At 38.1% G+C, this 21,985-nt stretch overlaps 1 protein-coding gene across 5 annotated transcripts in view; it reads left to right on the forward strand.

Moving 5' to 3' along the window:
• DIP2B (DIP2 acetate--CoA ligase B (putative)) overlaps positions 1-21,985 on the forward strand; it is a 193,181-nt gene that overhangs the window by 133,163 nt on the left and 38,033 nt on the right. For 3 of the 5 annotated variants that reach the window (XM_088799314.1, XM_019724579.3, XM_074325685.2), the window contains 14 exons: positions 105-260; positions 753-875; positions 3,949-4,146; positions 5,639-5,730; positions 7,452-7,562; positions 8,903-9,026; positions 9,669-9,778; positions 12,263-12,365; positions 13,118-13,182; positions 15,664-15,757; positions 16,216-16,335; positions 17,565-17,679; positions 18,285-18,424; positions 19,068-19,204. In XM_088799314.1, the coding sequence (XP_088655440.1) occupies positions 105-260; positions 753-875; positions 3,949-4,146; positions 5,639-5,730; positions 7,452-7,562; positions 8,903-9,026; positions 9,669-9,778; positions 12,263-12,365; positions 13,118-13,182; positions 15,664-15,757; positions 16,216-16,335; positions 17,565-17,679; positions 18,285-18,424; positions 19,068-19,204 (1,688 nt within the window). The remainder of the gene's footprint in view (positions 1-104; positions 261-752; positions 876-3,948; positions 4,147-5,638; positions 5,731-7,451; positions 7,563-8,902; positions 9,027-9,668; positions 9,779-12,262; positions 12,366-13,117; positions 13,183-15,663; positions 15,758-16,215; positions 16,336-17,564; positions 17,680-18,284; positions 18,425-19,067; positions 19,205-21,985) is intronic. The other 2 variants (XM_019724578.3, XM_019724577.3) reach the window with 2 other exon arrangements.

The raw sequence follows: 21,985 nt of genomic DNA on the forward strand, positions 1-21,985 counted from the left end.
CCCTATTTGCATAGTTTTCTTGTTGAAAAACTAAAAAGGGTTTAAACATTCTGATTTTTCTGTTAATGTGATATAATTCCAAATTTTGCTTTCTCCCCTCTTAGAGAATTTCTCTGCTCCCCCTGACGTCACGACAACTACCTCCTCTTCATCATCATCTTCCTCAATCCGCCCAGCAAATATTGACCTGCCCCCCTCGGGGATAGTTAAAGGCATGCACAAAGGATCCAACAGGTCCAGCCTTATGGATACAGCTGATGGTAGGCATTCCTTTTGGTAGCTAAGTAGGGGATATTAGTTGAACTGGAACAACTCAAATTAGAAACAGCAGCGCCTGACCTGTCCAGCAGTTGCAGAACGACGCGGCTGTACACCCGCGAACACAAGTCATCTTTAGTGCCTTCTTCTCAACAGCCTGCACTGTAGCAGCACTGAACTTGTTCAGGCTTAGTCTGTACTGTCAAAAGATGCTTTGAACAAAAAAATGGAGTGTGGAAAAAGAAAAGAACACTGTAAGAGAAAAGGGGGAGTAGATGAAATCTGTAAGCAATGTATTAATAAAAGCACCATATTTGTTCTCTTTTGTCATAAACTTGGTATGTACATATTTGTACCTATTTGTCCCACTTAAAATAGAATGAGATTGTGGGCAAAGGCCAAACATCAATAGAAATAAAAGCTCCTAAGAGAGTTGAGGACTTAAAATATCCCTAAAATCAATTATTTTTAACTTACCATTTTTTCCCGCATAGGTGTTCCTGTCAGTAGCAGAGTATCCACAAAAATCCAGCAGCTTCTCAACACGCTGAAACGACCCAAAAGGCCTCCCTTAAAAGAATTTTTTGTGGATGACTCTGAAGAAATTGTGGAAGGTAGTAGTATTAATACCCAAAACTCATATTCCGTAAACAGACATTTCTTAAGCAACTACTGCATGTCAGGTACTGTAGGATTTAAGGATGAACAAGGCATCGTTTTGGGTTGAAAAAGTTCATAGTTCTCTGCTCTTTTCCACTAAGGATCATTTATATTTTAGATCTCAGATGAAAATTACGGAGGGAGGGAAGGCAAAGAGATAACTATGGAGCATAGAACTATCCTTGGAAATATGCTTTTGAAATTACAAACTTTCCTAAATACCTAATTTTAAAAGTTACTTATATTTGGCATTATCTTAGAATACAGATGTCAAACGTGACCTCAAAAGATTGCCCAATCTTTTTTTTTATATAACTTATTCCTTTTGTTAAATCAGCCAGTCTGCTTTCTATAAGATAAGATGGTATATGGTAAAAAAGTTCATAAAAATACAGTCACTTCCTCTTTCTTCATGTTGTTTGCAGTTTAGGCCAGTGCTAACATATATACATGTAAAAACAGATTTTAGCCGCTAAGTATGTATCAACTAATATGGGAAGTTGGAGAAGGGAAGAAATAGAGGAAGTAGTAATGGTTAGGGATGCCTTCATAGAGAAAGTAGTAATAGTTGGTGATTATTCGTTCAATAATTTAAAAAAAATTATGGATGAAATCGTGATGTCTAGAATTTAATAGGAAGGATTGGGAGGGGAACACATCAGGGTATAGATGAAACAAACGTGGCCGTTGGATAATTACTGGAGCTAGGTGACAAATAAGATCTACCTAACAAAAGCTTTTGTCAAAAGACCTAAGCCTTGGTAGCTTTGTGGTCCATTTTTACATCCTGAGACGAGCAGGCTTTGATCACATCCCACCTGTTAATGGAACTGGGCACATGAGCAGAGTAGATCTGGTGTTAGCCCTCTATATGCAGTGGGAAGCACAAGCAACCTGATGTAGGAGGTTAAGATGAATTTCTGTTTCTTCGGGAGTGAATAAACTCATTAAGCTATGGACATCTTTCTTGATACACTGATGTTCAAGGTGCTCCTGCAGTAATAGCCTCACCAGTCTTTTTAGCACTGTGTATTGCCCAGGTAAATGAAGGTCAAGGCTTAATTAGGAATTATACTGGAACAATTTTCATTGTCAGAATAGAGCTAATAGCTTTTCACTAATTATAAATAGGCAACAGTTGTTGATGTGAATAATGATTACCTTTGGAAAGAGACACCCGTGTGTCTTTGAAAGTCTGAAAGAGTGTGCCCAGGGTCTGCATCGGGGCCTAGTGGATGGCAATCATTACAGACTTTTGTGACCAGAAGACTATGCCTACTATATATGCAGTCTGTTTGTAAAAACAAAGCTAGTTATTTAGAGTCACCCATGTTCGCTTTTTTTATTCAATCTGGTGGTTTAGGGCCTGGGAATATACAAAGTAGAAGGGCCACTGAAACGTCATTTACCTAGGGCCGTGGTTTGGGAAGTGAAACTAGTTTCAGTAGTTTTATGGTGGTAGAAAAATGAATCAAGACATTTTAAGTAAGTGTCCCAAATCTGCCATTAAATTGAGCTCTAAAATGCAGTTTATTTCATATTTCATTGGCCCATCTAATACTTGCTGCTCATTCTGTCTGTTCTCCCTTCTGTGCTTCCTCTCTCACCTCCAGTTTACCAGGCTAATTCCTGCCTCTACTTTAAGACTCAGCTCAGGTGTTACCTGCTCCATGTGGGGGACCCCACCCCCTAACCTGGGTGATATGGCCCTCTTCTGCCTTTTCTCTACATATCTCTGTCGTGCCCTGCTCATGTTTACTTTGCTCTGTGTGTGAGTGTGTGTCGCCTTTGCACTCTAGATACTCCTGGAGGGCACACAGACTCTGTATTCCTTGCACCAACATTATTAAAAACAGTAAATGTTCAAAAATGATATGTGCACTATTTATTTTCTCCATGTTTATCACATCCTGTGCACATACTTGGCACTCAGTAATACTTGATTTTTATTCCATGTGTAAATTATCTTTCCTGCTGTGAAAATGTAGGACCTTTTTGCTTTTTATTGTTTGGATACTTATTTATTGTAGAAAAATTAAGATGACTTTAATTTTCTCTATATGAAACAATATGAAATATTATTCACTTCCAGTTTCTGGAATGACCATGTTTATAACCTAGAAATTTTTTGTCCTCCCCCAAATTCAGTTCAATTTCATTAACATCGATCGAGCAATCATACATATTAGGCACTAGAGGCAATAAAAGGAATAAGAACCATGCCTTCTCTCAAAAAACTGTCAGTTGGAGGAAGAGAAAAACGTGTACAGTACCAGAAGCTCTTGAGATCCTCAGTGCTTTAAAAAGCGTGGACTACCACATAGTGTGGGAGCGCTGAGGGAGGAGTGGCTGGGACGGCTTCCTGGGCGTCTGCCGGTGGAGCTGCGCCCTGAGAAGGATGAGTACCAGCTCCCTGGGAAGCAAAGGCATTGGCCGTACGTGATGTGTGCCAGGGTACACAGATGTGGAAGCAACATTCGTGCCCATTACCGGTTTGAGTCTAATACTGACCCTGTGGTACAACTGTTACTGTCCCCATTTTACAGCTGAGGAAAAACAAGGCTCAGTTCACATGAGGTCACACTAGTAAAAAGGGAGTGTAAACTTGGGTTTTCTGACTCACACTTAAGTGCTTTTTCATTAAACATAACCTGGTGAAGTGGAACCTGGCTCTTAACATTGGACACAAACAAAAGATTTAAGAACAGATGTTCTAAAAACTGTAAAACTGCTGAAAGGAATTTATACTTTTTGCCTTTCTGTATGGTCAGTGATTTGCTTTGACAGGGTCAGGATTTGTTTGTTGCATAAAATATATTAAATATGATTTTATAATTTTGTGGGAAAAATGAATCCATTTTGTGGATTACCATTTCTAATGATGTCTTTTCTCAGAGTGAGTTCAAACCAGATAAAGATGAGGGAAAAAGGGAACTATATTTGAGATTAGAGACCTAAATTGTGTTAGTTGGTCTTTGCACTTTTTTCAGATTTTATTTTCATAATCCATTGGGGGTGTTTTTGATACAGTACCTCAGCCAGACCCCAACCAGCCCAAGCCTGAGGGACGGCAGATGACCCCGGTGAAAGGCGAGCCCTTAGGAGTCATCTGTAACTGGCCACCTGCTCTGGAGTCTGCGCTTCAGCGCTGGGGCACAACTCAGGCAAAGTGCCCCTGTCTGACTGCACTGGATGTGACGGGGAAACCAGTTTACACTCTGACCTACGGTGAGTTGACGGGAATCCAGTTCCTTCCTTTCCTCCTACTACGTAGTTCTTCAAATTATCATGTGTGGTATTTAACCTTGATATGTAGTAGTTGCTGGTCCTTGTGTTTCAGTATATCTTTCCAGTTATTTTCATTTGTTAGTGTGACATTTGCAAGCCAACTAATATTTAAAAGAGCAAAAAGAAGAAAGAGACTTTGTAGATCCACTGATGTTTTCACATTAGGAGAGGATTTTAGGAAGACATGTGGGTAGGATTAATGGTGTATGGTAAAAACCATGTAGTTTTATCCAAAAATTACAATTGATTACTTTTTAGATCTGTGTCATTTACTCCATCCTGCCTCTTGCTTATGATTGGCACAAAATTCTATAATGAACAAAGAATCCGTACTTTTCCATTTAGTTTTGCATCCTCGCTAAACTTTTCATTTTTCTTTTGTAAATAACTTTTTAAAGTAAGTTATTTTTCTTTTATAAATCCTTTAAAAAATTAACTTCTCTCTTTTAGAAAAAAACCAACAAGGATGGATTTAACCTGGGCTGTGGGATTTTGTACTAATTTATTCAGATTCCTTTTTTCCTTTACAAGTAGAACACATTGTTTATAAACATAGATACTGAATAATTGTAGAGGGAAAATTGTTTTTATTTAAAGAATTGTGCAGATTGAAATGAGTTTAAACCCTAGATGCCCGCCTGAATGAGTTATATGTAAAACAAACATCTATTTTAAATAACATGATTTCTCTTATACTTTTTCCATAATCTAAAATAAGAATTTCTAAGGGTGGTTGAAGGGAGGGAGCAGGAAGAGGGGAAGAATAGGCTCCCCCCCGCCCCGCAAAAAAAAGAAAATAGTTTTTAGCCTTCATTTCAGAAGCTGTATGTTAATTTTATCCATATAACACTTAAGGAAAGCAGTCAGCTGACCCAATCTTTGCATGTTTATTTAACCTCTTTGAGTATATCCACGTTTCACATGGTTAATTTCCATCTTATTGTCTGTTTTCACTGAAGTGCACTCGTAGGGAATGCTTAATTATTCAAGTCACCCTTTTGCTTTGCAGTTACTTCAAGTATCTAGTACCATATATGTAAGTGGTTCTTCAAAAAAAGCTTAGAATAATGTAGTCTTCTGAGTTTCAGTCCTGTGATAAAAAATTGTGCCCTTCCTTTATTTGTGATCAGTTCACATCAAACTATTTCTAAAGATATTCAGATTACTTTAGAAAATAATTTGAAAAGTTACCTAAACGAGAATGAGCTTCCAGTGATGTTTTCTTTTTGTTTGGAGGCAGGACTGGCTTTCCGTGAACTAGAGTGAATGTAAAGCTTTTTTGTAGGGGAGGCTCTCTGTGTTGGGGTGATGCCTGTCTAATGCATCATTTAGAAGTAGCCATTATCTTACTAAATATGCTTAGGAACTGAGTGTCCTCTTGCTGAGGTAGGCCTGTGTTTTTCTATATGACTGTTTTCTTTTCTTTTTCCAGGAAAGTTGTGGAGCAGAAGTTTAAAGTTGGCCTACACACTGCTTAATAAACTGGGGACCAAAAATGAACCTGTATTAAAACCTGGAGACAGGGTAATTGGTTTTTTCATTTTAGGGAGGTGATGTTTTATTGCCTTCTAATATGCACATTCTGGATTTTTAATGTACAACAGCACAATTTCTATAAGTCATACTAGAAAATGAAAATGGTTAGGTTCCAACCCAGGTTAGCCCAGTGCCAGGTGATAATTCTTGCGTTCATAGATTGAAGGAAATTCACATGTCCCTTTCTGTAGCTGCTAATCAGTAAACTCTTGAGCTGCCAATAAAAAGAAAGAGAAACCTAAGTCTTTCTGGAAATAAATATTTCAATATCCAGGCAACAGAAACAGCAATAAAGTTTACTCTGATAATTTTCTTTAAAAAAATGTCCCATAAAATTTTTTAAAACAATTTTCTGTAGAAAGGAAGGGAGACTCATGCCAGTTCTAAGAAGAAACAAATTGACATTATTTAATTTCTTTATTTGGAAGTGATATTTAAAAACACACACACACACACATATATTTTTTTATTTTATTTTTTTATTTATTTTTTGAAGGCTTTTTTTCCTGTTAATGACTTTCTAAATATAATTACCCCTACTATCAGACATTACTTTCATTTGGAATTTATAGAATGAAACACCAACTACACAACAGACTTCTTTTTAGGAGGCTTGTGATTACAGAATCTCCTAAACTAGCCATTAAAAAACATTCTTGCATTGTGGCGAAGAACACCTGAAGGATGGCTTCTCCTTAAAATGTGACACATGAGTGTTTCCTAGTCCTCACTGAACCCTAAGAAGGTACTTCCGTGTGGTCCAAACAGCATGGACATTTGTGTGCAGGAAGGAAATGGGTTGTCTAAATGTCTGATGGAGTTTGTATTGTTTTAGAACTCTAGATGATTCAGAACTGAACTTACCTTGGGAGTGAGTTTAGAGAATTTGAAAGCAAAAGAAGGGAAAACAAGAGTCTGGTGACATGATTAGGCTTCAAATGTTAATTTATAAATATCTAAGCAAAGTAACAAGTTCCCCAATGATAGTGACTTCTTGCATTCCTTGAGTAAATTAGGATGAGTCGGTTATCGCTATGATGTATCACAGGTTTTGAACATGTTACAGAGGATTTACTAGTGATCTTTTTTGTAAATGAATTAACTTTATATCCATAATGGTTTCTGCCAGTATCGCTTATACCTACTATCAAATGCCTTCACTAGAATACTTTCATTGTTGGCTTTGTGAGTGAGGGTTAATGCAATGAGTTTGTTGAAGAGTAAGAAATCTTAGGTTGGCCCTAAGATGGTAACTGGGTCACTCAATGCTTGTAGGCTTTTTGTGAGATAGAGGTAAGGCTTATTCTTTAATATGCTAGCCTATCTAGAGAGATCCATTACATTATTTTATGGCTTTAGCCTGCACTGAAGTAAATTGCCTTAAGTTTTACAAGTAATTAACTTACTACATAAGGTGAGTTGTTTACTGCTAAATTACCAATAAAATTAAGTGAAAAATTCTTAATGATGATGATGAGTTACATTGTAGTTCCCAAAATGTATGTAGTATACTCATGGGAATGACAGAAGTCTTTTTAGATTTGTGCATCCTTCTCAATAACTTAATTTCCTTTGGGCTATCAAATAGTTTGATTAGTAAATCAAATGTTCATGATAGATGTTTCATATATAAATGTATGTGATAGAGAGTGACATTGAAAGCATTAGTCTGTTTTTATTTCTGTTATTAATGTCATTACCCATTTCAGGTAGCCCTGGTTTACCCCAACAATGATCCAATCATGTTCATGGTGGCTTTTTATGGATGTCTCCTGGCGGAAGTGATTCCAGTGCCTATAGAGGTACCTCTTACCAGAAAGGTAACATTGCTAAATTTAAGAGGAATGTAGCCTGATGTGACACGGCAGGCATCGGGTTCCTGGATCGATTGACTTGGTCATGACGTTAGAAACACTCTGTTTTCCTAAGTACTCAGCTTCGCTTTCTAAAAACATGCAAGTTATAGAAAATTATTTATTCATATTTATAACTTTTGTGAAAATAACATGGTTTTAACTAAGATAAAATATTTATCATATTACATATCACTTAAAAATCTTGGGGAGATACTTGACTTTTCAACAATTATATTTTATAAAGAATAACACCCTTGCTTCAGAGACTATAGATAATCCACATTTACAATAGGTGAGCCTTTTGTAAAGGGATTTACTGTAACTGTATCATACGACCTAGAATTTCCTTTAAGTCAAAGGGTGATTCACTAGGGTACAGGATTTTACTTTGTCAACACTCAACACATTAACCCTACTAAAATGAAGCATATGTAGCAAATTTCCAAGTTTAACCGAATGATTAATCCGTGAGCTGTTTGACCCTAATTTTCTCATGCAGTTTATTGTTGAAAGTTGATGATAAGACAGATATGACTGGGGGTTTATAAGAAAAAAGTTATTTTCTGAAAGGAATAAAAACAAATTGGTAACATCCTTGAAACTCTGGTTGATGGGATATAGTATCTTTGGATTGTTCAAGAAAACATAGAGTTGTTCTTATATTAAGTTGACAGTGTTTGCGTGGTTTCATAGTGATACTTTTAGGGTGACATTTTAATAGAAATACTTTACTGTATCTTTTGTTGTTTACTTAGATGTTGTTGTGAGGCTCAAATGTATCTTTTTAAAAACAGAATAATGAGCATATGGCTTTGGGAATAATCGTCCATTCACTTTCATTATAAATTTGGACGTTGGGTGTTGATTTATATTATTAATTTGTTCTGACCTGAATTACTTTGCTTTTGGATTTGGGGGTGTGGCTAGGTGAAGACAACTTAACCATGTTTGCATTTATTTCATTTGCCTGAAATTAATCTAAAAGAGGAGCGTTGCTGACTTTGAATAAAATGGTCACATTTGGTTGGCAGAATTCATCATTAGCAATTATAAAATATTTAATTTTATAAATATTAAATTTTAATAATAAATTAATAAAATATTTGATTTGCACTCAGGAAATCATTGTATGCTAGAAATTATGTATAAGAACATATTGTCACTGGATTTTGACAATTGCCAGGTGTCAGTGGGGTTCCACGAATGTTGCCACACAAGTGCCAGAGCATTACCGAGTGTTAGATCTGGGGCCTGCGTGTGCTCACGTTCACTCCCCGAAGGTGCTCATTATCTTTTCTCCACAGGACGCTGGAGGGCAGCAGATTGGCTTCTTGCTAGGAAGCTGTGGTATTGCCTTAGCTCTTACCAGTGAAGTTTGTTTAAAGGGGCTGCCAAAAACCCAGAATGGAGAAATTGTACAGTTTAAAGGTTAGTAATATCTGTACCTGAATTATCTGTTAAAAGCTAAAGCTGAGTGCTTTAATTTAATAATGGCTAATTACATATTTTCTTATTTAATTCTCACAATCTTATGAAGTAGGTACCATTATTATCCCCATTTTACAGGTGAGGAAACAGACACAGAGAGGTTAAGTAACTTGCCCAAAGTCACAGCTAATAAATGGCAGAGCAGCGATTTGAACCCAAATCTGATTCCACAGCCCACACCCTTAACCTTTATGCTGATGGTTGGAAAAAGCTACCACTCTGTTCATTAAAGCTAAATGCTACATGTAGAGACAGAGAATAGACCACTAACCTCAGTGGCCTTCCACTGCCAAATGGACCTCCCAATCCTGCTCATCACGTGATTCCCACGTGTCCGCCACGTGATTGGCACATGATTCAAGGTAATGTCAAGGCCTAGAATTTAGCATGTGGAACGATTGTACTTTTGAAAGAAGGTATAACTGTCTAGTGATTTATCACTAAAAGCTAATAAAAATAAAGTACTTTACTGATTATAAAATGACCTTGATTTGGTCTCTTCATGTTTAAAATGACCAACTCAATGTGAATTCCTTCCCTTATGGCTTAGTCAATTCAATTTTTATTTTGGGTTTGATTTAGGTTGGCCCCGGCTCAAATGGGTTGTAACAGATTCCAAGTACCTTTCAAAGCCACCTAAAGACTGGCAGCCCCACATCTCACCTGCTGGCGTAGAACCAGCATACATTGAGGTAAGTGCTGAGACTAGAAAATATATTCTGGCTTTTCCTCTGGCTTCAGATGCTATCTTACAAAGTTTAAAACTAACATTTTGCAGTTTTAATGTTAGAAGATCCTCCTTTGTTAGATTTCCATCTTTTGGCTTGTAAAATGCCTTGTAGTGACCGTCTATTCTAATTATTTTTTGACATAAATACACATTCAGGAGAAAGACAGCAAAGAAATTGCTCCTTGCCATGTAAGAGAGTCATAAAAGACTTAGAAAAGTACAAAGGTTTAAGAAATGATTTACTGGCAGAGAAACTGGCAGAGATATTTCTCTGCTGCTTGGGTTTGGCGGGTGAGATGCAAGAGACTGGAGAAATGTGGAGGGAAATAGCCGTGCTTAAAAAGAACAAATTTAACAGATAAAAGACAAAGAGCAAGAAGAAACAAATGGCCAGAGGGTTTGGTATTGAAGGTCATTGTGGGAACTTGATTGATTGATTGCTTGATTGATTGACGGCATGATCCTGTTGAGGGATGAAGTCCTATAGCATAGAGACACCAGACTCAGGGCTTTACATGCATTACCTCCGTCAGCTCTCACAAGTGTCCTGTGAGGTGGAAGCTGGTATAAACCTGCTTTATAGATGAGGAGGCTAAGACTTAAACAAACGTGAGGAACCAACCAAAGGTCATGTGGCTCAAAAATGGCAGAGCTCAGATTCAAACTCACATCTGTTTTATTCTGAAAGCTATGCCCTTGACTACTCTGCATCCTGCTTAAGACATACTAGTAAATGTTCACCAACTATTTGCTCAATTAATGAATAAACAAATCAATACATTTTTAAAAAAAGGTTTGGGGAAAGAAGTCCACCCAACCTTGAGCCCTGTGGTGATAACTTTGGCTATAATAGGGAAGAGAGCAGACGGTAGCTCTGAGAGGCGATGTCAGATGCCAGGAGGGTTGCTTTTAAAGATGGAGAGATCTGAGTATGTTTAAATGACAGACAAGTAAGCAGACGATTAAAAGACCAAATTCGGCGATCAGCTCATTCCCCATCATCTCTCGGTGATGTCATGGTTCATCATTCTATCCTCCTTAAAACTGCTCACTGGCTTCTCTGATTACTCTCTTCTGTCTCACTGACCACTGCTTTCGATCTTCTTTATTGGTTCTTCCTAAAAGATGCGGGGCCTTTCGTTGTGTGGCCCCTGCTTAGCAATCTGGCCTCATGCAGAACTGTCACCTACATTTCTAGGCTTCTGCTATTCTGAATTAACTTATAGTTTTCACTCGGGACCCACAGGACATTGCTATGAGTTTAAAGTATCCGATGAGTAACAGAGTAGTCAGCAACGGAGTGATAAGAATAAATGTGTTGTTAAAAGACTTACCTGGTTTGGTTGGGTTAAGAAAGGAAACAAGTGGATTATTAGCTTTCATAGCTGCTCAGGTGAGCTCAAGCTCCTCGAGGTGATGGAAATAGAGAAGTGTGGGTGGAGTTGATAGACAGTAAGGAAGTAGAAGAGGCAGGACTTGGAGAGGGAGGAGGCAAGAAAGATTCAGGTTTCTTCCCGGGGCATGTGGGTAGATGGTGGCATCATTCACTAAAATAGAAAATTCAGCAAGAAGGGATTTCATGGGTGAGGGTGAAGAATGCAGTGTTGGATCCACTGGATGTCACAGGACTGGGGGTATTCGAGGGGAGTAATTGACTCTATGCATCTAGATCTCTCGAGAGAGGTCTGGATTGTAAATAGAGAATGGGGAGTCATCAGGAATACGGCACCCTGATTGAATAAAGTGAAAAGAGAAGAGGAAGAACAGAACTTTCAGGGAATGCCAACGTTTAAGGGATGAGCACAGAAAGTGGAAGGAGAGGGTGGAGAGAGAGAATGAGTATGAATAGGAGAGAGGAGTATCAGAAGCCAAGGAAGAAGAAAGTGTGAAGAAAGGAAATGTCACATGTTACGGAAAGGTCTCATAAACGATGCATTATGTCCTTGTGATTTAACAATCAGAAAGTTGCTGATCTTGGTAAAAATCAACTTGAATGGAGAATTGAGGTTAAAGCAAAATCATAGCCGACCGATTTGTAAGAGTGAATAGGCTATTTCTAGGTCGTCCCTTCCTAAACTGGTACCTTTAACTCTTCAGTGCTGTGCCAGCCCTGTGTTTGATACTGGGCTTCTGTTAATGCGGCTCAAGTCGCTTGTTTGTTTTAGCTTCTGTAACAGCCACTTCACACTGAGGACTAATTACACTTTTAAGAATTTAACACATACTTTTGATGAGCTTTGTCATCCCCAATCCTATCTTTGTGTGATTAGAGTTTGGGGCCCAAATACACAGCCTCAAATATTCATATGAAACATATTAAATTGAGCCCATTATCATGACTTATCTGAGTTTCATTTTAGGATTCTAGTTTTGTCATTTGAAATAAAACCCATTTTATTGTGTTTGTTATGTTTTTGTTTTTTTGTATTTTTTTTTCTTTTTCTAGTATAAAACAAGCAAAGAAGGGAGTGTGATGGGAGTTACAGTGTCCCGCCTTGCAATGTTGTCTCACTGCCAAGCTCTGTCCCAGGCCTGCAATTATTCTGAAGGTCAGACTTCATCCCATGACTGCCCTCATTGTGAGCTTCAGATATGTGTGACTACGAGCAGAGTGCTCAGTGACTGGATTCCAGAGTGAAATGTTCTAAAGACACATTTTTGGCTTGCTTTTGCTTTCTTCTTTTCCACAAATATGCCGTAATTTAAAGGAACTGAAATTCTGGGCAAACCACATATGTGAAGTATGATTTCTAGAGTGCAGAAATAGAAAACTAATTAAAACCATGTGTTTATTATTAGCTGCGGAATGTCAGGTATCCATCTTCCCATGTATTCAGAGCTGCCATGTGTTTAGAGTTGGAGTCAAAGAAATTCAGCTACCAAAAAGCACAAATTAAAACACAAAAATGTATTCTGTAGAACGCTTAGAAGTAGATGTGTGTATGTAGATAGGTAGATATATATGCCAACATTTTTTATTTTCTTTAGGAAGTATAATTTTTTCCATGTGTTTGTAAAACTTCCAAAGTTTCTAAAATAAACACATGTTCCTTATATAATTAGGAAAAAAGTATTACTTGCCTAAGTCATAAGGAGTTTCAAACTCATTGTCTCTCCTGTGGCCATGTCACCCTGTGATCAGTCCCCAAGCGAATATGAGGAGATCCTCAAATCAAAAGACTGAGAGCTTTTAGTGATCTCTTTAAAAGTACCGACTCAGCTGTTTCATAGAGGCAAGTGACATGGTTTTGCTACTTCACACTGAAGATAATTTTTTTCCCCCCTGTGTTTTCTATTTTAGGGGAAACGGTAGTAAATGTTTTAGACTTTAAGAAGGACGCAGGGCTGTGGCACGGCATGTTTGCGGTAAGTGACTCCGCTTTACGGCCTTTCGTGTAAATGCGCTTGTGATCCAGGTCAGTGTGCACACTCTGTAACCACAGCGTCTCTCGGTATTTGTTTGAAATTTAAGTCCCCAAGAGATCGATAATATTTTCCAGAGGAATTTGGTTTTGTAATGCAAATGATAATCTTTTTGAAAGGAGAATATAATTCTGTTTTTTTCTTCATTGTGTGATTGGGTATACCCCTCACGTGATAGTGTGTGGGAGAATTTAGGATCAGTAATTTTTAAAACATCTGCTCTGATGGCTCAAAGCCTAAAAGATTCTACAAATGACTATATATTTATGATTTTAAAAAGTATGTTTGAGATTTACCTCCTCTCCTTTCTGAAGAAAGGATTACATAAGTATATTAAGAACTTGACAACTGTGAGTAATAATATCTAACCTTTCTATTGGACAAAATGTAATGAATGACTCCATGCTACAATTGAAAAATAGAATAACAAGGTAACAGGGTTACTTTCAATAATAGAGGAAAAGGTAACATGCAGTAAGACTTACAGAAAGATGAGTTCTTCAAGGCTGTTTTCATCAAAGAGGGGACAGTTGAGTTGGATTTTGAAAAATGGGTAACATTTAGCCATATAGCGATATTTTTGTGGTGGAGGTAGAGAGAGGGGACATTTCAAGTTGGAAAAGCTACACTATGGAGCATGGCGATTAGGAGGGGAGAGAGAGGAGATACAGGGTCCTAGAGTTGAGAAGGGTCTTTGTGAGCATCCCGTCCAACTTCCTTACACATTACAGGAGTCTGAGAAAGTAAAAATGAAGCGGGGGGGGGGGGGAGGAGGAGGAGGATCCCTTTTCACTCAGGACCCCTTTGATTAGTAAGAACTTTACTCCTTGAGTGTACATACCTTCTAGATCTTTTCTGAAGCCCTTCCCATTTTGTATTTTTATCAGAGGTTAAAAATCCCTTGTGAGGGATTAAAGGGATGTGTGTGAAGAATTAGTTATAAACGCCATTCCTTCCCTGACATCCAAATGTTTGTCACCATAGTTAGAGACGGGGGAGGGAAGAAAAAGAGGTTAACAATGACGTCTTGGTTTCTTTGGACTATTAGGTGGTGAGCAAAATGGCCAGCCTAACTACCAAGACTGAGTTACTCTGCCGGGCTGGGTCTCTTTGGGGACAGGAGGTCCTGGGTGTGTTCATTTGGGTGGTAGGAGAGACACCAAATTGCTTGACCCCTTGACCCCTCAGCTCACTCAGCTTTATCTACTCAAATACCCAGCAGGTCTGGGCATGACCTCCTGTAAACAGCAGGGAAACTTCGATTTCTTGTTTTGTGATACCCAACCCTTTGTGGTATGTGGCAAGCATGAGCGTGATGAAAGCACTTACTGGGTTGGAGGACTATTTGGCAGTACCTGTTCAATTTAGAAAACATATATACTATGACCCAGCAGTACCACTGGTCTGTATCTGCTCTAGAGAAACGCCTGTACATGTACCCAGGGAACTGAGTATAAATATGTTCCTTGAAACATTGTTTGTAATAGCAAAATAATTGTCAATAATAAGGACATGCCTAAATAAATTGTGGTATAGTCATACTATGAAATACTATGCAGCAGTTCAAAAAGAATTAGGTAGATCTCGTATAGACGTGCATAGAGTTAGCTCTAAAACAATTTAAGTGAAAAAAAAGTACATAGCAGATATATGTACAGTGTGACGCCTTTTATGTTAAAAATACTTTCTGGGGGCTGGCCTGGTGGCTCAGGTGGTTGGAGCGCTGTCCTAACACTGAGGTTGCAGGTTCGATTCCCACATGGGCCAGTGAGCTGTGCCCTCTACAGCTGATTGTGAACAACAGCTCTCCCAGAGCTGGGCTGCCATGAGCAGCCAGAGGTTGGCATGGGCTACTGAGTGCTGCCACGGGCTGCTGTGTGCTGTAGTGGGCTACCGTGTGCTGCCAATAGCGGCCAGTGGCCAGCGTGAGTGGCCAGCAGCCGGCAAGATATGCCATGAGCTGCTGTGAGCGGCCGACCGACGACTGGCGACTGCCCCAGCTGGGGGGAGCGCAAGGCTCATGACACCAGCATGGGCCAGGGAGCTGTGTCCTACACAACTAGACTGAGAAACAATGGCTTGAACCAGAGTTGGGGGCGGTGGAAGGCGGAAGAAGGGGGGGGAATAAAAGCTTTCTGTTTCTATGGGGACAAATATATATGTGAATACATTTTTAAAAAGGATGGAAAGGATACATGTCAGATTCATAACAGTGAATCCTCTGAGGAGGAGAGAGAACCAGTTTTAAGGGTAGGTAGCAAAGGAGACTTCAACCTTATAGTTAATATTTCAGATTTTTTTCAAAGAGCATGTATTTGAGTATTTAGTATATGTACGATTAAAATTGTTAACAAAATATCAGTTCAATTTTAAAATGCTATGTATGTATTCAGTATTGATTGTTTGTTTTTCTTTGCTTTTCAGAACGTAATGAATAAGATGCATACAATTAGTGTACCCTACTCTGTTATGAAGACTTGCCCTCTCTCTTGGGTCCAAAGAGTACATGCCCACAAAGGTAGTTAACCACAGCACCTAAGCTTTAATTATGTGACTGTTTGAACTAAGATTTCGGAGATTTTCAAATTGCCCTTCTAGAGACATAATTCTATACCTTGGTAGCTTGACAAGTTTTAGACTTCAATTGCTAAAATTTTATCATGTCAATTTCATCTCGCATGATGTCCTTTCTTAAGAATTAAGACAAATTTGCCTGAATTTGAGCCCTGAATTAGATTTATTGAGTGCTTTGGTGTTCAGAGCTTCCTTGGCTAAGGTATGTGGCTCCTACACGTCACAGTGAGCAAAACATTTGTGTGTCCAGTGGTGGCTACTGCTTCAGAGCAGCTGGCAGAGTTTCTTTGAAATCTATCTTGTTTTCTCTTAGTAAAAATCCTGATCCCTAAAATAAGTAAAAATTAAATATTTACCAAATTGAGTGTGTATGTGTGTTAATTTTATCCCTTTTGTTTGTAGCTAAGGTAGCTTTAGTAAAATGTCGAGATTTGCACTGGGCTATGATGGCACATCGGGACCAAAGAGATGTGAGCTTGAGTTCCCTCCGGATGTTAATTGTGACTGATGGAGCCAATCCCTGTGAGTATTTCTAGAGTGTGGTCTGGGGCTACCCTTTCCTTTGGTAGGTGGAGGTTTTTGCTCCCTTTCTAGAAACAGTTTTTAAACATTTGTGTTGAGATGTCATTCACATGCCACAAAACTCACCCATTTAAAGTGTACAGTTTAATAGTTTCAGTATATTCAGTTATGCAACCATCACCATGATCTAAGTTTAGAACATCATTGTCCCAGAGAGAAACCCCATACACATTAGTAGTCACTCCCCACGCCTCCCTCTCTGTCCCCTAATCTTAGGCAACTTCTAATCTGTTTCCTGTCTCTATAGCTTTACCTATTCTGAACATTTTATATAAATGCAATTGTACTGTACTGGTCTTTTGTGACAGACTTCTGTCACTCAGCATAATGTTTTTAAGGTTCGTCCACATTGTGGCATATGTCCTTGCTCCATTCTTTTATATTGCCACATAATATTCCATTGTATAGATATATCACATTTTATTTAGTCATCATTTGATGGATCCATACACTTTTAAATCCACTCCTTGCTTACTCATTTATATCCTTCTTCTATCATGTAAAATAACTAAAAGGAATGATAAGAAGGTGACTTGGTATAACCAAGTGTCTGGACTTTATGTAAGTTCCCCCTAGCAGCAAATCAAGTTTGCAAAAGCTTTTAGAGATCTGCCGTGTTACCTGCTTTTCCCCACAAGCACAGACATCCTGAGTGTCCACACAGTCGGATCAGGTAAAACAGTAGATACTATTTATCATAATGGATTTTTGTCAGTAGTCATGTTAATCATCCTTGTATAAAACACAGATGTGGGACTGACCTTAATAAGAAACAAGACAGAGAAAATCACATAGAGGAGGGTAGAACCAAGCCCAAGTGTTAGTACTGCATTGGCTAAAATAGTTACTTCATGAAGAGTTAGTAGCTCGGTTCCAAACTGGCCACAGTGTGTCTCTGCTATTGATTGGCCGTGTTGGTAGGAGAGGCTTTATTCTAAGTTGTAACTTTAAATAGTTTCGGTGACCTTTCGTGGTCTGGATGAGAATTCATTTGTCCTTGAAATGTATCAACCATCTTATAGGCACAGTAACATGTTTGGATGGAATTAATGCTGTACAATGAGAGTTCTCATGAGAAACAAATGTGTCAGCTTTTCACTCTTTACCAGTTTCCTGCAGTGATGAAATCATAATTTCAGCATTCAAGTTGATCTGTTCCAACTCCTTAGGGTCTGTGTCGTCCTGCGATGCCTTCCTGAGTCTGTTCCAGAGCCATGGGCTGAAACCTGAGGCCATCTGCCCCTGTGCTACTTCTGCTGAAGCCATGACTGTCGCAATCCGCAGGTATTGTTCAGAACATAGTGCTCTTGATGTGTGTTACAACTTTGATCAAATGTGCAGTATTTACCAGGCAGTGATGGGGTGTTAGCTAATTTTCTGCTTCATAAGCCTAAACGTGAAAATGACTTTGTGAAGCAGTTTGAAGCATCTCACTTATTTTTCCCACTCTTGCACTAAGTGTAACTGGTAAACTGAAAATTTAATTATTCTCATCTTGTATTTGTGAATTAGTTCTTTTTTTGTGTTGTCTTGCTTTTTAGAATCCTTAATTATCATCCTAGACTAGAAATAGGCTATTCTTAATTATATTAGTTAAATATAAGCATAAGTATAGAAAATACATGTATAGTACACCCTAGACCAATATAGTCTTGACAACTGACTAAAATTTACTTTTTCCACCTGAATGAAAGTGACTATGCTTTGCATATGTGAATTTGATTAATTTGGTATGTTTTTGGTAGAGAAATGAGGATTTGTGTGTGTGTGTGTGTGTGTGTGTGTGTGTGTGTGTGTGTGGTAGCCAGAGGAAATTTGCTTTCCTACATAGTCATACTTTTCTTTCGATATTTAATTTGCCAAATTTGATGAGTTTATTTTGTTTTCAGGCCTGGAGTTCCAGGAGCCCCTTTGCCGGGAAGAGCCATTCTCTCAATGAATGGACTGAGCTATGGGGTAATCCGGGTCAATACTGAAGATAAAAATTCAGCACTGACAGTCCAGGATGTGGGACATGTGATGCCTGGTGGTGAGTTCTCAGGAGTACCATTTGGTTTTTCGCTAAGATTTGTCATTAGAGATAGTAGAGAATGATAAAATATGAGGAAAAAACCAAGAATCCAAAATTTAGACTTCGTCACTTAGTTTCTCAGAGGCTCTCTAACAGTTAAGTGATTCAAATTATACTTACCTTTCAGCAGTATTGTGTAATTGAATTGTGAATGCTAATGACAGTTGTTCACATGGAAAGGTAAGTACTGAGTGACATCAGAGTTGTCTGGTTGTCACTGTAACTGCCAAGCTAGTGGGACTGGCAGGAAGTCAGAGCACACTGGTTCCGTGACTGAGTTTGATCTTCCTGGGGGTAAATTAATTTAACCTGTTTCTTCGGACTTTGCAATCATTTTTAATATGTCATTATCTTTAAACTCTTCAGTCTACATCTGTTGTATGTTTTATTTTCTGAATTTTAAAAAATTGTTTATCATCAGAGTTAAAAGATGGAAATTTCAAATATACCTATAGAGTTTCTATTTTTAACATTCTTATTTGGTATTCTTACTTAATGCTACTCAGCGAATACGAAACTTTCCTGGGTTCACAAGGATGAAGCTGATATTTTGCAAAGGTTTTCCAGGAGCTCCCTCTTCACTGTATTTTCTGTACACTAGGGATGATGTGTATTGTGAAACCCGATGGACCTCCCCAACTCTGCAAAACAGATGAAATTGGGGAAATCTGCGTCAGCTCCAGAACAGGAGGCATGATGTACTTTGGACTTGCTGGTGTGACCAAAAATACATTTGAGGTACATGATATTAAAATTTCACCTGGAAAATGTTTGGCGAGGGTGTCAGTAGGGCAGATGGGATGTATTTCCCATGGGATGATGGGAAATAGCATAATGTAGCAGCAGGCTGGAGCTAGACTGTCTGAGTTCAAGTCCTAACTCTGCCACTCACACGTTGACCTGGGGTGAGTTACTTAACCTCTCTGTGCCCCGGTTCCTTTATTTTTAACGTGTGAGTAATCACAGTACCTACCTCATAGGATTGTTGTGAGAACTAAATGAGTTGATGTTTATAAAATGCTTAGAACAGCACCTGACATCCAGGAAGTACTGTTATTTATCTGTTGAATAAAAATAAAGGGTAAAAGGCCTCCTAAAAATTCCTCTGGTGGATATGCCATGATTTGAGTTTTATAAGCCCAAAAATTTAATTTTGAGAGTATATAGTGAGAATGGTTCCATCCGTCAAGCGTAGACTCAAGTTAACTGAGCTCGTAAAAGTCTCATGTAAACCAGAATGGCAGGTTACTAATGACAAATGAAGCACCGTCCTATCAGAGGGGCAGACTACTCCCATAATTCAAACATTCAGGCAGACAAGTATTAATTGAGCACCTTCTATGTGTCTGGCACTGTTCTAGATGCTTGGGGTACATCAGGAGAACAAACAGAGCACCTCAAACAGCTCATACTCTAGCATAACTAGCACATCGTCTTCCTGCAGGCAGCTCTGCACGTGAAGCCAGATTGTAATGAAAGTTTGCCCAGGTAATCATTGGGATTAACCTGCCTTAGGGTACCTTTTAGGGAACAGATAACTCCGGTTTATGGGCCATGTCCCCCCTTCACACAAGCTTATATGACCACTGCTGATTTTCAGTTCCTTAAGCTTCCTTTTTCTGTAATCTAGACTAGTGGTTCAATATGGCAGAGCACATCTATCTACCATCCCATTTGAAAATCAATGTATGTAATTATGTAATAACAGATGTAACTAGTGTTCCCTACATAACTGGTGTGGTATCTGAAAAAGGTTGCGAATTCGTAGGTTGACCATCAGTTGTGTTTACACACCCTAAAATGGTATAATATAAATTACTGTCTATCTGTTACTTCCATCGTCATCACTGTGACTGCTACATTCTCGCCCTTCTGTCAAAGATTGTGACCAAGTCACCTAGATGGGAGTAGACAGTCATAAACTCTTCAAGCATATGTACTGCTAGGTTTACTCACAGGTGACTTAACTACCTCTGCTGAATGTATATACATTTTACTTATTGAAATCTTGCCCTATTTCTCTTATTTTAAAGTGCTTGGACTACATATATTTCCAATACCTCAATTTTTCTTTATTGCTGCATTTACCTTACTATAAACAAGATCCTCAAGTAGTGTTTGAAGATACTGATAATATTTTATTATGATCCTTTTCTACGAGAGCAGCTACCTAATCAAAATTCTTAAGATTTAATACCACACTGCTAGGTCCATAGTGATGAAGACATTTTGAAATCTGCAATGTAAATGGAATGATACTAATGTAGAAAAAAAATCCTAACCAAAAAAGGAGAAAACTATTGCTTTGGTTTTGCAAATTAAAGTTTCTAAACGTTTTCTTACTAGATTCTTATATTTAAAGCCTGAGGGATAAGCTCAGAGATACAGAGAACATTTTAATAGTTGCCAGATGGGAGGGGGATTGAGGGGCAGGGTAAAAAGGGGAAGGGATTAAAAAGTACAAATTGCTAGTTACAAAATAGTCATGGGAATGTAAAGTAAAGCATAGGGAATATAATCAGGGATATGGTAATAACTATGTATAGTGCCAGGTAGGTACTAAACTAGTTGGGGGAATCCCTTCTTAAATTATATAAATATCTAACCACTATGCTGTACACCTGAAATTAATATAAAATAATATTGAATGTCAACTGTAATTGAAAAATTTAAAAAGTGGGGGGAAGGTGAAGGGGAATAAGAGGTTCAAATTTCCCGGTATGAAACAAATAAGTCATGAGGATGTAATGTACAACATAGGGAATATAGTCAATAATATTGTGATAGCGTGGTACAGTGTCAGATGGTTGCTGGACTTATGGTGATCACTTCTTTAGGTATATAAATGTTGAATAACTATGGTGTACCCCTGAAACTAATATAATATTGTACGTTAGCTATATTTTAATAAAAATCTTAAAAAACAAAACAAAACCCTGAGGAGTTTTCCAACATGATTAACATTTGACTAGGACAAAAGACCTAGTAATGACTGGTCATAAAATAAAAGTGGATTTTAAAAATAAGCCACTGGTTAGAAATGCTTCCACACCACATATAAGAGCAAAGAGCTAATTTTCCATTCCAAACTTACTATTTGGAATAGTAAATCGCTATTTAATTTGAAGCATATGAAACTTTCTGTGCCTCACTTTCTCATCTGTAAAATGGAAGTAATAATCTTGTTTCATAGGCTTGTCTTGAGGATTAACTATAAAGCATCTGGTCTTGTAGCTGGCACACAATAAGCATTTAATAAATGTTAGCTATTGTTATTTTTTTCCCTGTATAGAAAAAAAAGAAATCTTAAAAATTAAAGGGGAAAAAAAAACACCCCAATCAAATAGAACAAATAAACAGGAGACATGAACAGGCTGTTTATAAAAGAAATACAAATGGCCAATACACAAACAAAATTCATCCATGTTTCTAATAAAGAAATGCAATTAAAGTAGCAGTGGATATTATTTTGCCTACCAGATTCGCAAAGTTTGGAAAAAATTGATAATACATAGTATG

This window comes from Rhinolophus sinicus, chromosome 1, assembly GCF_057876585.1.
Source record: "Rhinolophus sinicus isolate RSI-liver-muscle chromosome 1, RSI-T2T, whole genome shotgun sequence".
NCBI lineage: Eukaryota > Metazoa > Chordata > Mammalia > Chiroptera > Rhinolophidae > Rhinolophus > Rhinolophus sinicus.